The following is a 15,371-nucleotide window of genomic DNA, read 5'->3' on the forward strand; positions in this document are numbered from 1 at the left end:
AGATCAACATAAATGAGAGCAACCTAGAACCTCGTAATACACTTAGGGGATTAATGAGCAACAAAATTAAAATTTCTTATCACATATACAACGTCCGTCAACAAACCCGATAAATTTTTCAAGAATACATAAACAAAAGCATTGGTGTCGTAAAATGGAATGATATGCAGTGTTAGTACACAGATGGGTGCAGAAGCATGTAAATAATACAAATTGTAAAAGATAAAAACATAAAAGGCGGTTTCGGATATTTCCCAATATTATATTATTGATGTGTATATTAGTTTTACAATAAGAACTTCTATTTAAATACAAGTTACGCCCTTTTCTGACCGGCGGCAGTCACAAAATTCACAATCGGTTCAGGCATATTATTAATTAACTACTTTGCCACACAAAAGTTCGAGACCTAACTATGCGGGGCCACCTAGCAGGGATGTACAGAGTAAAAATATCGTTTCGGGAAGGTCTGTTTACACAATCAGCACATAAAAAGTACTTACAAAATATCTGACCCCTGTTTAATGATGATTCTTTGGGCTAAGGGATGTGTGGATTGGCTTGTGCGCGCTATCGGGAGAAGCGATTACAGTGATGACGATCTAAAATAAGTTGCTTTCGCGATGAAAACTAAGGCCACAATTCAAATGCCCCATTTAATGGGCCGCAAGAAAGTGTTCGTTTCATGAGTATTCTATGCCTAGCACAAATCAAGATCTGGGGAAAACAATAAATATAAGCATAGCATATAACTGATAAAGTTTTTAAGGTCAGCGCGTCTAGGTGATGTATTCTCGATCGCGGCGTCGCCGCGTCGTGGAGGCAATAAAGACCACGGGTTGCCCACCAGCACCGTCATCTTCAACGTCTCCATCCTCTCCGTCCACGTCTAAGTCACCGTCATCAGCGTCATTATCCCCGCCCGTTGAGTTTGACCACTCGGACGCCGACTGGTTGCTGCCAGTGGCACTAAACTTGAGGCTGCTTGACATGCCAAACGAAACGGATAGCGAGGCGCTGAGAGACGAGGCATTCAACTGCTGGCTCACGTCCACGCCATCTTCGTCCTCGAAAGCGTCGTCAATGTGCGGGTGCTGATGCTGCTGGTAGTGATATTGTTGGTAGCGGTGTCACCTGCCTGCGCCCGCACCCAACAGCAGGGCATAATCGTCGTTGGACTCGGGAATTGGCGCTGCTGCCGAGGCAGCACCAGGGGGCAGGCGCAGGAAACTGCCACCGCCGCCAGCACCCGCACCCGGATCCCTTTCACGCTCACGAAGATGCAGTGTATCGCGTTGACGGGTCGACGGCTGAGAGCCCGGCGCTCCCGGCAAGTGTAGTTGTTGTTGTTGGTAGTTGCTATTGCTACTGTTCCCATCGTCGGCCACATCTGCTAAAGGAAATCGAGATTGGGAGTGAGAAGGTTGACTTTCGGGCAGTGTGTTCAGCTTGCCATCATACACAGGCACGATCAGGCGACTGGATGTTGCACCATACATGTTACCTGATTGCGACGAGTTGCCCGGCAGCTGCTGATCTTGCCGCTTGCTGATCAGATACTCGGACTCACTGCTAGAGCGACGAGGACTGCGTGCCAGCGGCTGGTATGTGGTGCGTCCCTGGAATCGACGACTCAGTGAACTGCCCACGACGCCCAGATGCTCGGTGACATCCTCCTGCATGTCGGATATGTCCATCATGGAGAGGAAAGCGCGACACCAGCTATGGTTCGGGTTGTTCCAGTACTGCGGCGAGTTGATGTGGAAAGGGTGGTGCGGGAAGCTGTAGATGTGAGCCACAGCTGCGATAAACATTTCGATGCAGATGAGGAAGTTCTGGTGGGCGATAGCAATGATATAAATTTTTTAAGTAATTTTTGGCAACTTTCACTTTGGTTTCATTTTTGTATTGGCAATTTTGTAAGAGAAAGTAAAGCTTGATAAAAACTTATAGTCGGTAGATTTAAATGTGCATAGGAATGTTTCCGATTCTAGCATCCCGTTAATATAAGTAGCTCCTTTTCAATTTAAATATTTTTCAAAAAATGGTCTGGTTTTTGACTTATGAAAAGTTTTTTGAATGTTTTAAATAAACCACTCACCTGCAGGAGGGAAGCCAGGTTGGTGTCTCCGGCATCCGATCCAAAGATGTCCTTAATAATGTTATAATATACCAGTACGTTGAGTAGCACTCCTTGGCTGCGTTGAAGCATAATATTCATAGCCAGTCTAACAAGGTTTTATGAGGTACTTACAAAAACGAAAAGAATACCACAGCTTTGATGCACAGAAATTTGGGAATAGGCTTCATGGGTTTGAGGTCCTCCTTGTTTGCACGGTAGAATAGCACCAGGCAGTACATGGCCACGAACTGGGAGATATTGTTGACCACCACAATGTAGGGGAAGGCCACGTTGCCCGCGAACTCGCCCTCGCCGTAGACGCCGCATAACTCGCAGATGCTGCGAAATTCCGATTAGAGTTGGGAGTAAAGCGGAAAGGACATCCCGACACTCACACAGAGATAAAGGTGGTGATGGGGCGCACCACAGTGTACTGGAGGATACCGTGTTTGCAGTTGTGGATGAATTCACGACCCATCACCCACGGCCGCATGCAGCACAGCGGAAAGAAGTGAGGCACCTGCGGCTTGTACTCCATTGTGGCCTCCAGGTCCATGCCGAGATTCAAATAGTTGAGCAGGTACACCATGAAGTTGTAGATTACGTACGCCTCGTAGCACTCGCGCAATGAGTCCACGTAGATGGAGTGCTTCGGAAAGAAAAGGCCGATCCACTGCAAGTGAATAGAGAGTATTATGTTTCTTGCGGTCTCCAATTCCGATTTCGATGCTGACATCGGTGCCCCACTTACCGCGTTCAAGGCATAGATAGGCACCATCCACAATATGCGGATTATGTGTTTCTGCAGAATGGGTTTGGTAAAATGAATGACGTGTTGGATGATATGCCAAATGGACACGGGCACTGCGGACAGCACAAACAGTCCGCCGATGAGAATGAGCTGGTCATTGCGCTGGAAGCCATCCTTTACGGAGTTGACAATGAGCAGCGGCACCACGATGATAGCGAAGATGACATAGGTGACAATGAGCAGCGGGCGTATCCAGATGCGCCACTCTTCGAAGAAGCGTCTTATGTCCAAGCTGCACATCTTGTCCCCTTGTCGTCTTGTCCCCTGGTGCGCTGCTTGGGAATGCTCCTTGAAATGGGTTGACCGGGGTACCTAATATCCGGGTCTCGTTGATTCGTTGACGTCGACACCGCCGCCCCGATTTTGTTTTCACTTGGCTTTCCGCTTTCCTCCGCTCCGATCCGCTCTTCTCCGCCAGAAATTCTCACACAGAAGATTACAGGACTCGGCGGTGGCACCCACGCTGGAGGCTCATTTTCAGAGATCTCCTGCTAGCAGAGCAAGTGCTTCAATCCACTGGTTTTGCTCCTATTAGCAATAATATCGCGGGTTTCCTTCCCTTCTTTTGTGAGGAATTAAATCTGTGGGTCGGGTGCCTACGTCTAATTGGTGTGACCAGCCTAAGCGGAATCCAAAATAACGATAACTTACTCTGGTAAGATATGCATATGCGATCCCGGTTTCATAAATATTTTTTTAATTTTCTGCCTTTTTGATTTGTTCTATTTGAAATGTTTAAAACCTTATCAGTAAAAAATATCACTCATAAAACAATGAATGTCAGAAATTATTTCGATTTCTTTTGTCGCTGCCGAAATAAATCAAATTTTTTACCTTGAGATAAGAAAGGGAAATTTCAAGGGCTGCAGAGTAAAAACGAAAAAAATTAAATTTTTACAACAATTTTATATATTAAAAAAATATATATAAAAGTTCAAAACCCGACTCTTAATTCGTTCGTAATTTTGTACTGAATATCAAAACATTTTTTAATTAATGATTTAATTATAAAATGGCAAATTTACGACGGTCGTTTAAATAAAAAATAAACCTTTCACGTAATATTACATGCATTTTATTTAAATATTTGTTTAAAATATCAGTTATGTACATTTAAGTTAAGTTTAAGTTTTGAATAATGTCTCTCGAAATGGGATCAAGGATTTACAATTGTGTGAGCTTGATAAAAAAGCTTGAAAAGCGTTATTTTGTTTTCTTTTGTTATGAATTTATTAAACAAATATTCTTAGATTACTTGTTTTATTTGGATTTACGATGTCAGAATGTTCTCTTAACATTTATACGTTGATAACTTAAGATGTTCCGTGTACGTCCAAGGCTGTCTTTTGGTTTACAGTACGGCGGAATTGCTCTTACACTATTTGCCTTGCCCCTGGTAGTCATTTTCATATACACAATATCGGATTATGTTAAAAGTAATTAAAAAGTATTTGTATTATAAAAAACAGAAATTGCCAGTGCAGGCTAATTGTTGTGATGATGCAGAAAGAGAATCGCGTCGATATGACTACCGGTGAGCATAAATCGCTTGTTGAAATCGTATATTTGGTCTCGCAGAGCCTTCTTGAAGCTGAGTGTCACCACGCCGGGCACACTGTGATACAGACTAGCCAGATCGCGCAGCGTTCCATAAATGTGACCCATCTTGAGCCACCACTCGATGGGCGACTCATCCAGTTGAACGACCACCTCGTTGCGATATCGCTTAAGATCGGACTCCACGCTGCTGTCCGCGTCCCTCTTCGGAGGACTAGGTATCTCATTACTGTCAAACAGCAGTTTCAGACCTACCGGGAGTTCTATTTAGTCCAAGGTTTAAATCTATTATTTTAGGTAGCTGTACTTACCCAATTTCTTTGGTGCACTGCTGTCCACTACTCTGGGTTCTGACTTAATAGCCACCGAGCTAGAGGTGGCTACCACTTCGTTGGATTCGCCCTCTCCAACCCCACCAAAGTTCATGTTATACTTATGGGTCAGCATACGAACAGTTCGGTTCAGGTCGTCAATGGTGGTCAGGCGGTGGAAGCGCGGGTCCAACAGTGCAGCAGCGGTCAGATTGTCATTGGATATAACATGGGCCTGAAGGACACTGGAAATGGTGCGCTTCACATTCATCATTAAGGGATCGTCTTGCTCGGCAATGCCCAACTTCTTGATTAGAATCTTTGAGGTGATTGGCGAAAGCATGCTGCACAAGGGGATGTCTTCGCCACGCAGTGTGTCCAAAGCAATCTAAAAGATTTGACCCAATCAGAAACGTGCTTTAAAATTTCAGTTAGCTTGATGACTTACCACCAGAGCACTTAGTGCCTCCGTCACCGTTTTGGCTGATATCACCAGGTGATCCATGTCCTCGGACCAAGAAATGGACTCAGCAAAGAACTTCAATGTTTCGTACAGTGTCCAGGGGAAGTGCTCGTTGTACGTGGGCATTGGCACCTCAGACACCTTGGAGGCAATCTCCGATGAATGACGCTGCATGAGGTCTTTCACCTGCTCCATTAGCGTGGCTACCTCATCTAGCTCAAAAACCCGACGCAAACATTTGTCAATTACCGAAACGTAGCACAGTGCAATGGGGATATCTGTAAAAGATGTATTTTTATTAAAAGGCCGTCCCTCAAGTAATGTGTTTAAAGAGCACTCTGTAGTTAAGTAATTCTGCCCCGCGGAAGCACTTACTTTTCTCTCGCAGATAGGTGTGCAGAAGGTCCTCTTCCTCATCGTAGTTTATGATGGCCAGTGTGCAGTTGGCCAAGTAGAAGTCGGTCAGCAGATCGTCAAAGACGATGTAGTCGTGGTACTCCACGGTGGCGTACAGCATACCGCGAACTGACTGTGTCTCCTCGTCCAGATAGTGATGGAAAATGCTGAGGAAGCGCCGCTGCTCAACATTCACCCACATCTCAAAGGCAAGGGAAAAGGGCTTCTCGGAGGTGAACTCGCGCGTAATTTCGCCAATTTCCAGAAACTTGGAGGCGTGCATCTCGTTGATCAACGAGTCGATCTTGTGTGGCTCGGGCATGGGTGCCGAATTGGCTAGAACCTGTCGCAGAAATTCGCTAAAACCGGCATCGTACAGAGAGTCCACATTGCGCAAATCCTTGATCACTATGTCCGTGAGGGCTTCGGCAAGATTGGCGATGTTCGCCACGGCAGCATAGCCGCCTTCCTCATGCTTAATGGATCGTCCGTGGATCAGTGCACTAGAGGGTGTGGCCACTTTACGCTTCCGTCCGTACTTTGGTTCCACAACCAGGCGCTCCTCCTCTTCTACCAGATTTTCGGCCTCGTCGTAGGTGTACGGCACCATGGTCTCGTACAGCATGGTTTGCGAAGAGGCGTCCTCCTCCGCCTGCATGGCAGCAGTTGCCACGGCTGCTTCGTCCAATTCCTCATCGGAGCCGTTGTCGTGGTTCCGGTTGTTGATGAACTCAAGCTTGACCCGCCGCGAGGAGACATTTCGCTTGGACAGCGGCGGATGGGTCACATTGCGGGGCGTCTTGCGCGGCGGCACATGAATGTCGTGCTCCTGGCACAGCTCTTTGAACAGATCCTTGTGCCGGTGCTGGAGATGCGCCCGCAAATTGGTGGTGTTGCCGTGGTTGGTCAGCACCTTGTGACACTTAATGCATACCACGTTCTGCTTGGTAATCACCTCGTTGTTGTCGTTCGAGGGGAATCCAAAGTAGCGCCAGTAGACGCTCTTCATTTTGGGCGAGTACAGTTTGGAAAAATTCAACTGCGACACATCCTCGTACTTGAGCTCGCCAATGGCCACCGGCGACGCGGGTACCTCTTCGCTCATCTTGTCTTCTGTGGGAGATTGGGATCGGGATCTGATTGTTTGTTTTGATTTAGATTCGACAACGATTGCTGGGCCCAATGCGGGAATTAGCGCGCAATTTCTCGATTATAGATAGACAGTTCAATAGTCAATAGTTTTTTATCTGTATCAGAAGTACAGTTTAGAGTTGCCACGCGACACGCTGTCAATCGATAAGGCAATAAAACGTTGCTAAATGCTTGAAATGCACTCACTATTATTTGAGATTATTTTTACAGACTGCTAAAATATGAGCGTCACCGCTTTTTATTTTCAATACGTCTGACTGTCGTAAAAAATGCGATTTGTTGAGTATTCTCGCTAACACTGATTGCATCACCAATCGATAGCTGGGGAAATTTCTCGCTCGCTCGGGGGAATTTTACGAGGGAAATTTTCGCTTGGCCTACGACGTGAAGTTGGTTGCGATTTCCTTTTTAATTCGTTGTTGGGAAGAAAAGGTGTGTAAATTTTGTGAGCGTCCCGAAATTCAATGAAAATAAAAGATAAACGAAATGCAAATTAAACCATCGAGTGTGCCAAGCGTAGAGGACACAAGTGGGCTTCATTGGCCACCCATAGACATGGAGAAGTGCTCCTTAGTTACGGCTAAAACAAACGAAATGAGCCAGCCACGTGGGCCTGCAGCTTGGTTATACCGTATTTACGGGTTTACAAACCGACATTAATGTTGTTATTGTGTTTTCGCCCTCATTGCAGCCAATCTAAACCGCCAAGATGGGTAAGGGTAACAATATGATTCCGAATCAGCACTACCACAAGTGGTGGCAGCGGCATGTGAAGACCTGGTTCAACCAGCCGGCCCGCAAGGTCCGCAGGCACGCGAACCGCGTCAAGAAGGCTAAGGCCGTCTTCCCCCGCCCCGCCAGCGGTGCCCTGCGCCCTGTGGTCCGTTGCCCCACCATCCGCTACCACACTAAGCTGCGTGCCGGCCGTGGTTTCACCCTGGAGGAGCTGAAGGTGAGTGGAGCCTTAACATTGTCTTGATCCATTGGCCACTAACCAAATCTCTGTTTACAGGGTGCCGGCATTGGCGCTAACTTTGCCAAGACCATCGGCATTGCCGTCGACAGGAGGCGCAAGAACAAATCCCTGGAGTCCCGCCAGCGCAACATCCAGCGCCTCAAGGAGTACCGCAGCAAGTTGATCCTGTTCCCCATCAACGAGAAGAAGATCCGCGCCGGCGAGTCCTCTCTGGAGGAGTGCAAGCTGGCCACCCAGCTTAAGGGACCCGTCCTGCCCATCACCAATGAACAGCCCGCCGTGGTCGAGTTCCGTGAGGTGACCAAGGATGAGAAGAAGTTCAAGGCCTTCGCCACGCTGCGCAAGGTACGTTTTTCGCTTTGTGATCGCCCATAGATCTTGATTCTTATTTGCCGAATTATATTTGCAGGCTCGCACTGATGCCCGTTTGGTCGGAATCCGCGCCAAGCGCGCCAAGGAGGCCGCTGAGAGCGAGGACGCCGCCAAGGGAGATCCCAAGAAGGCCAAGAAGTAAACCACATCTTAACCTGATCGTTCTGTCTACAACATCAACCAGAATAAAATCTTAGTTTTTCTTAAACGTGAATATTTGTGCACTTTGTTGTTCTTGTCGCGTTTGACGTGAGACTTATCGATAACCCGTGTTGCTATCGATAGGTCACTTCTTTGGCGCGATTAGTTGAAATTGGCATTTGTGTTCCAGGCTGCTGCAACCAAAAGTCAACCATCATTTGCTGCTAGCAAAAACGAAATAATTACTTTAACGAGCTTTTCCATTTTGTTGGGTATTTGTATTCAATTGTATATTCAAAACTTTTAATGAATAACTAATTTTAAGATTACCTTGATTTCAATTTAGAAGCTTGCAATTGTTCGGCCCATCTTTTTATACACGTTACTCGTACAGTAGAAGGGTATACTAGATTTGTTGAAAAGTATGTAACAAGCAGAAGGAAGCGTTTCCGACCAAATATTCTTGATCAGGATCAATAGCCGAGCCGATCTGGCCATGTCCGTCCGTCTGTCTGTCCGTATGAACGTCGAGATCTCAGGAACTACAAAAGATAGAAAGTTGAGATTAGGCATACAGACTCCAGAGACATAGACGCAGCGCAAGTTTGTCGAATCATGCTGCCACGCCCACACTTTTGAAAAATGTTTTGATATTTTTTCATTTTTGTATTAGTCTTGTAAATTTCTATCGATTTGCCAAAAATCTTTTTGCCACGCCCACAAACCGGCAAAAACTGTCAGTGTTGAAGACTCTCCTTCGCACTTTCACTATCTGTGTAACGGGTATCAGATAGTCGGGGAACTCGACTCTCTCTTGTTTTTAATACGTACATTTTGTTGTCAGAGGAAAGATTAATCCGAACACAGGCCAGCCGTATTTGTAATATAAACACACTGAGTGAAGCGTTCGATTTTGTTCTGAGCCTTGGAAGTCCTGCTTGATTTCGAAAATACAAATTTTTTCAAGTTTATGTAGCACATATTCGAAAACTAACCACAATACCATGAAAAAATATTAACATTACGGTTGTGACCCAAATATTATCGCCTTGCACTTCAACCGCAAATATTAATTGAGGCCGCCACCCCGAAACTCGTATTCCATATGTTGATAATAACCCACATCCCAAGAAAAGCCGAAAAAAGACCATGTTCATAAAATACAAATGTACATATGCAAAAACATAACTCCTCCGATGGTTAAAAAAAAAAGGGTTGTGCTTCCTCAACCAAATGCGACAAGCCAATTCAATTATCGGGTGGTGCAGGCAGCATCCACGTCCAGATTTAGGTCCCGAACCAGATACAGATACAGATACATTTACAGATACAAATCCCAATTCATATCCGACCCGCACCTTGAACCTTGTTTATGCACTTCACTGATTTTTATTTCACTTAACCTTGTTGGCTGCTCTTGTGCGGACAAAAAAGGGGCGGAGATGCTTGTTTCGGTGTCGTGTCAACTGCATTCAAATTTTTATTATTGAAATTTATGAGCGCAAAAGTGATTTTCCACATAGTTTTTCCCGCTGCCCATTGCCACCCCTCAACAATTTTTTTCCCCGCTGAGTTTTCCTTCTTTTTGATTGTTTCTCTTTGGGTTTTTGCTTTGTTTCGACCGTTGTTTATGGAGGACCATGCTGGTGGCCATGGTTACTGGGGTGGGTTACTGGCTGCTTCCGGGTGCTTCTGGCTGAGATTCGGGGGCAGTGGCTCATGCGGCAAACAAGGATACGTAATTGGCAATTGTTTTTCTATTTTTGTGTGTGCCACCTTTTGCGGCGACAGTTGCCGCAAAAAGTTTTTGCAACATGTGCGCCGGGTGACAAATCAAATGCAGATTTACTTTGCGGTTTATTTGAATGAAGGTTGCTACTCAGAAAGGTGAAGTGCACAGAAAAAATAATCACTTCAGTTTTAGATTTTTCAAATTGGTTCCAAGTCGTAGAATGAATGTTAACTAAAAGGTTTTAGATACTGTATATTAAAGAAGTTCTTATATTTTCATAATGTTTTGGGTGTTATATTTTATGAGCAAGACTAAATTTTTGACATGAAATATCTATATCTTATCTATAAATCAAATCATATCTATCTATAGAATGCTAATTAAACTCATTTTGTAAAATATATTTTTTTAACTGCACAGAGCTGTGTTAACTGCGACTAATCTGGTTATGCCAATGATGTGAATTTAATTTAACACTTTCCCCGCACAAATGCATTTATGTAGGTTTCCAGCTCTTTTTATCGCAAAATCGATTTGCTGTTAAATCTAAATCGTCGAATTCCCAGCATAATTGATGGCATGGCACCCCATTTCATATCACTGGCTGTGGGTTAATCTGCATATGCTGCGACTACTGCCACTGAAGTGTCCTTGCTCACATCTGTATACCTATGCCCGAGGTCCTGTCTGCACCATAAAACGCAATCAGTGCTTAATGATCCATACAGCAATTGGATTAGTGCCTGCCAGTCGGCAGGGAAAACTACTGCTCGTCTGCCGAGGAATAAAATCAGGACCAGGACCTCAACTACGAGCCAGATTTGCATTTGAAAGGGGCGTGGATTAAGCTGATGATGCGGCTCATGTCCAATCGATTAAGTACATAAGATATCTCGTGCCAAAAAACAGACTCAATAGTTTGGTTCCAGCATAAAATAGGCATTCTTCTTATGTTTCGAACTCGGAATTTCATGCTAAGCAATCTTGCTTTATGGATTTCACAGAAAACGTTTTGAATGCATTTTAATACGACCAGAAAACATACAATGATATCTAATTATGCAATATTATTTAGTTCTAAGCAAATTCTTTGGACAAAAGAATTAGTACATATGTAAAATACAGCAGCTCTTATCTACCTGAAAACAAATATTTTCGTAAGCTGGTTCGATCGGTTTCCCAACACATGGTGCTATTATATCGCAGGTTCATCATCCCATCCCTGCACGAAATAAGAGATGTGCCATGCCCCATCAATTATGTGCCGCTCTAGTCCGCGTCCTTGCCACTTGATGAGCTATAGAATGTGCCCGGATCCCTCACTCCCCCAGCGCAGAGCACACAATAAAATGCTTATTATTTTTCCATAAAAAACCACCCAAAAAACCAAACAAATTAATCAAATATGCAAATAGCAGAGGTTCGCCCCTCCGACGTCCCACGTTTTCACGCATCATCTATCAAAAATTGGCACGCCATAAAAAAGAGCACGAGAATGCAAATGAGGGACGTTGCTTTTTTAGGCCACTTGGCTCGATTATGAGATCAATAGAGGCGGGCACACGATCCTGGCAAAACAAATCGTAAAAAAGGCAAATTGCAAATTGCCAAGTGCAATGGGTGCGAAATATCAAAATCGAATTAGAATCACAATGGCTGGCAAATTTTCGCATATGCAAATAATAATTGCCGGAAAATATGCAAATGAGCTGGGAAAGCGGCTCAAGTGGGCTGGCGTGAAATTGAAAATGGAAAATTGCACACCAAAGTGTTTACTGAAAAGTGAGCACTTAAAGCGTTTCGCCATTGTTCTCCTTGGGCGAGTTGAATGTCCTTTCAGCTGGCCACGTGTTTTGGAGTCCTTCGTGTGTGTGCCACCAGCACGAACGACCAGATTTAACTATATATGTATATGTACATGAGTATATTTGTATATAGAACCCGAAACCCTTTGGGCTCCCGGCCAAAATCAATTATCATTTTAGGAGCGATGGGCGTGGCCTTTAACAATAACATAACAACCATAATGAGAATTTCTGTGGAGTGGGTTACCACAAAGCTGCTAAATGTTGCATGCCACCAAACTTTAAACGGGAAAGGGTAGATTCTTTGAGTTAGTTACGTGACAATAAATTTCATGTTTTTGGATTTAAATATTCGAGAGCGCCTTAAAATGTGTTAACTGCTTTAAAATCAACAACAAGTAGAACAAGTAGTAGTAGAACAACAAGTAAAGACATATTTAATTATTTTAAAGAGTGCCTTAACGCTGCGTGTGTTTTTAGGTACTTAATTGAATCCCTTTAAGTTGGAGAAAATATGTACAATTATTAATTAATATTAATAGCGTGATTTTTGTGATTTTATGATTTCTATTCTCGTCTTCCCTGTTGGGTGCCCCATTTAAAGCCACAACTTTTGCCAGCAAAACTCAAAAGCCTAAAAACGAGAAATGTGTTCAAGTGCCTGGCAGATGATGTCCGGTGCAGGTTGGAGAAGGCATCTCCAGTGCAGACAAGGCCTTAACCCTTGGTCTCGACCCATTGGGAAGCCCTCGAAGCGAAAAACAATTACGCAACTGTCCAAAAGCAACTGAAACCGAGAGTTGCAGCGAGTTGGGAGGAAACCACAGCCCAGTTTATCGCATAATCAAGTGCAGACAAAAGATTTAAATTTTCGAATGAAAAACACATGTTAGGAAATTGTCCAGGGAGTCTGTACAACCTGTACAGTAAAGCACCCGCCCGGACGACCACAAGTGAAACATTCAAATGCGGTTGGCTGGGCTTCAAAATCAAGTGTCTGTGTGTAATGCGATATTTAAATTTTAGCCGAAAAAAAACGAGTGCATAAAAAACGGTCAGATAGGAAATAGATACACCCGATATACAAAAACCGCAGTGCTGGGGGTTGGATAAGTCCGCTAATGTGAATACAATAGAGCTACTTGAAACGACCGGAGATCGTTTACTCACGCCACCAAAGCACCCTCCTCCTCCTCCTCCTCCTCCTCCTCTTCATCCTCCTGGAACCAACCAATCATTTCGGATTCGGATTCGGAACAACCCCTTCCCGGTGACCGCAGAAAAAAAAGGTCCTCTGACTTTCAATTAATCAAATTATCGCGCGCCCCGAGGGTTGATGCAAAATCCATGGGGTTGGGACAAGGTCCTGGCACTCGAAAGTCCTTGCAGATGGGAGGACAAACATTTGTCCACTTTTTTGCAATTTGTACAGTGTACAGGTCAACTGTAGATTTTCTCGATTGTTTGTGTTTGCCGCGTGTTTTGTGCACGCCACTGGCAACATCAATAAATTGTCAAAATCTGTCAAAATTTTTAATGACTGTGTGACGGCTAATAACCGAAAATCGATTTGTTCAAGGCGCTCTATTGATTGCGTTTTGAAATTGAGTTTGCTATTTTCTGGGCACTGCTTTTTTTTCGTATACTGCGGACGTTTTTATGGATTGCGGTTCTGGACAAACAATTGTATCTGTGCGTTTAACGATCGGGGACTATTTTAGAGTTTTTAACGTCAGCCGGTTATTTTTCATCCATCGAAAATTTTAAAGAAATAAAGAAATCCGAGCATGTGGGCGATGATGTTCAGCGAGGGGTTCAATCGAAAAATGTTTAAAATGCCACAAACCGGCGAGTTTCTCTTTGTTTATTTATCTACGCTTATTTCCGTTTACATTTTATATTATTTTGTATTTTATTTTAATTTTTTTCCAGTGCTTTCTGTTAGCTCGTTTTCACTTTGCCGAAACCGCAAGTCGGGAAACTTTCGCACCTGTGTCGGATGACCAAAAACCAGAGCAGAAGAGGAGAGGAGCCTGCAAGTGTAGGACTCCGACCACCACCACAACTTTCTCGTCGCAGTCGCAGGACTGTGAAAAAGCCGAGGTCTAACCCTTTTCTGGCTTAACTGCTGTGGCAGATCATAGCCATCAGTCCGTTGGTGAAACAAAGTAACTGACAAGAGAGTGTCCTGCCATCCTGTGAATTCGGGACGAGTCAATGGTTGTATCGCATGCATAAATTATCGCAACTGTAACAGTCGCGCATGTTTCAGTTCATTAGGGGACACTTTGCGACCTTAACCCTTCTCCATGAACTGAGCTAGTATGTACATGTTCCTCTGTCCTCTGTCCATGTCCATATGCAAAATAATGCCGCATCATTAGTGCGTCGGTCGACAATGGGAAAGGGTTGCAAGTGGGGCACGTGTCGAGCACCGGCTGCATGTACTCCGGATTCCGAACTTTTTCGCCCTCACTAAAACCCAGAAATCGTGTTTTTCACCGGATTTGCATATGCTGATGTTCACAGCATCATGTGAATTAGATTTTAGTGTTTTTCATTGTGGCAGGTCAAAGGGTTTAAGGGCACGAGCAAAGCTGTCTAGTCATACAGGATTGCGATATGCGATTGCGATAAAAGGGAACTTAACATTTTAGATTCTACATCAATCAAAAATCAGCCGAAGGGCTAAGCTAAGTTGCTCTTTATAACTATAATGGATTATATAGAGTTATTCTTATCAAATGTTATATGTAATCCTTATGTAAACTCTTCTTTAACAGAACTTAAGCAGATACTGAACTGGTTTCTTTTTAAAACCATATGTCCTCCCAAAATAAGTTCTATCTGGGATGATACGCCTCCGATTTCTGGCATAACGCCTCCTCTTCTCAGCCAGTGATCTTTTCCCACAGAGCATGGAAACCACACAAAACTGTTGACCTTGTTAAGTTTTGCCAAAATAACCAGCAGAATTGCAGATCCGTCTGGGCAAGGCCGGTTACCTGCCCGGGATTCCAATGGCAGAATGAGGAGGTTGGAGGGCCAGAGTTTGGACTCACGCTTTATCCACTCATAAGTCACGGCTTCGTTTTGCAGCCAAAAAAAGCGGCTGAGCAGCCATAAATCAGCTCCTCATATGGGGAACACGATCAACAGTTCATCGGTATCGGTTCGACTCGCATATCTCTAATAATGATATCAGGGCATCCTCTCCGGGGATTCCGCATTCTGATTGCCCCATCGACAGCTTCCCCAAAAGCAGGAGGCTTTTCCCAGGCCCCTTTCCCTTTTTTTGTTTTGGTCCCAGCAGGCGAGGCATCGTGACACCATCTCCACATCCATTTGCAACTACGGCAACCTGCACCAAAGAGCATTCCCGAAGGTTCCTTAGCATCCTCTTCAGCACCCACGACATGGTCATTACACTGGAAGCTATAGTGACGAGCAAAGGGATGGTACTTTAGTAAATGCATGGTATTTAAAATTGTAATATAAATATATTATTTATTTCAGATGTTTTGATTAAATCC

At 44.3% G+C, this 15,371-nt stretch overlaps 3 protein-coding genes across 8 annotated transcripts; 1 reads left to right on the forward strand and 2 right to left on the reverse strand.

The window, feature by feature from the left end:
* Nucleotides 1–236: 236 nt before the first annotated feature.
* Nucleotides 237–3,555, reverse strand: LOC120445038 (transmembrane protein 184C). 6 transcript variants are annotated; one of them, XM_039625177.2, is made up of 6 exons: nt 2,874–3,555; nt 2,518–2,795; nt 2,255–2,461; nt 2,102–2,198; nt 1,571–1,835; nt 237–1,390 (listed from the first exon to the last, which is right to left on the reverse strand). In XM_039625177.2, exons 1-6 carry the CDS (start codon nt 3,171–3,173, stop codon nt 1,131–1,133), a joined length of 1,407 nt encoding a protein of 468 aa, XP_039481111.1. In that variant the 5' UTR covers nt 3,174–3,555; the 3' UTR covers nt 237–1,130. The 6 variants fall into 6 exon arrangements, with proteins under 6 accessions (XP_039481111.1, XP_039481103.1, XP_039481075.1 ...); XM_039625169.1 differs by having other exon boundaries at nt 237–1,393; XM_039625141.1 differs by having other exon boundaries at nt 1,454–1,835.
* Nucleotides 3,556–4,108: 553 nt separating this feature from the next.
* LOC120450622 lies at nt 4,109–7,098 on the reverse strand. Its single transcript, XM_039633773.2, has 4 exons — nt 5,640–7,098; nt 5,250–5,542; nt 4,802–5,189; nt 4,109–4,741 (listed from the first exon to the last, which is right to left on the reverse strand). The coding sequence occupies exons 1-4, from the start codon at nt 6,763–6,765 to the stop codon at nt 4,419–4,421; spliced, it is 2,130 nt and encodes a 709-aa protein (XP_039489707.2). The 5' UTR covers nt 6,766–7,098; the 3' UTR covers nt 4,109–4,418.
* An 8-nt stretch (nt 7,099–7,106) lies between these two features.
* LOC120450632 (60S ribosomal protein L13) lies at nt 7,107–8,374 on the forward strand. Its single transcript, XM_039633784.2, has 4 exons — nt 7,107–7,244; nt 7,504–7,764; nt 7,825–8,133; nt 8,198–8,374. Exons 2-4 carry the CDS (start codon nt 7,522–7,524, stop codon nt 8,300–8,302), a joined length of 657 nt encoding a protein of 218 aa, XP_039489718.1. The 5' UTR covers nt 7,107–7,244; nt 7,504–7,521; the 3' UTR covers nt 8,303–8,374.
* The last annotated feature ends 6,997 nt before the right edge of the window (nt 8,375–15,371 follow it).

The sequence above is a fragment of the Drosophila santomea genome, chromosome 2L, assembly GCF_016746245.2.
Source record: "Drosophila santomea strain STO CAGO 1482 chromosome 2L, Prin_Dsan_1.1, whole genome shotgun sequence".
NCBI classification, from domain to species: domain Eukaryota; kingdom Metazoa; phylum Arthropoda; class Insecta; order Diptera; family Drosophilidae; genus Drosophila; species Drosophila santomea.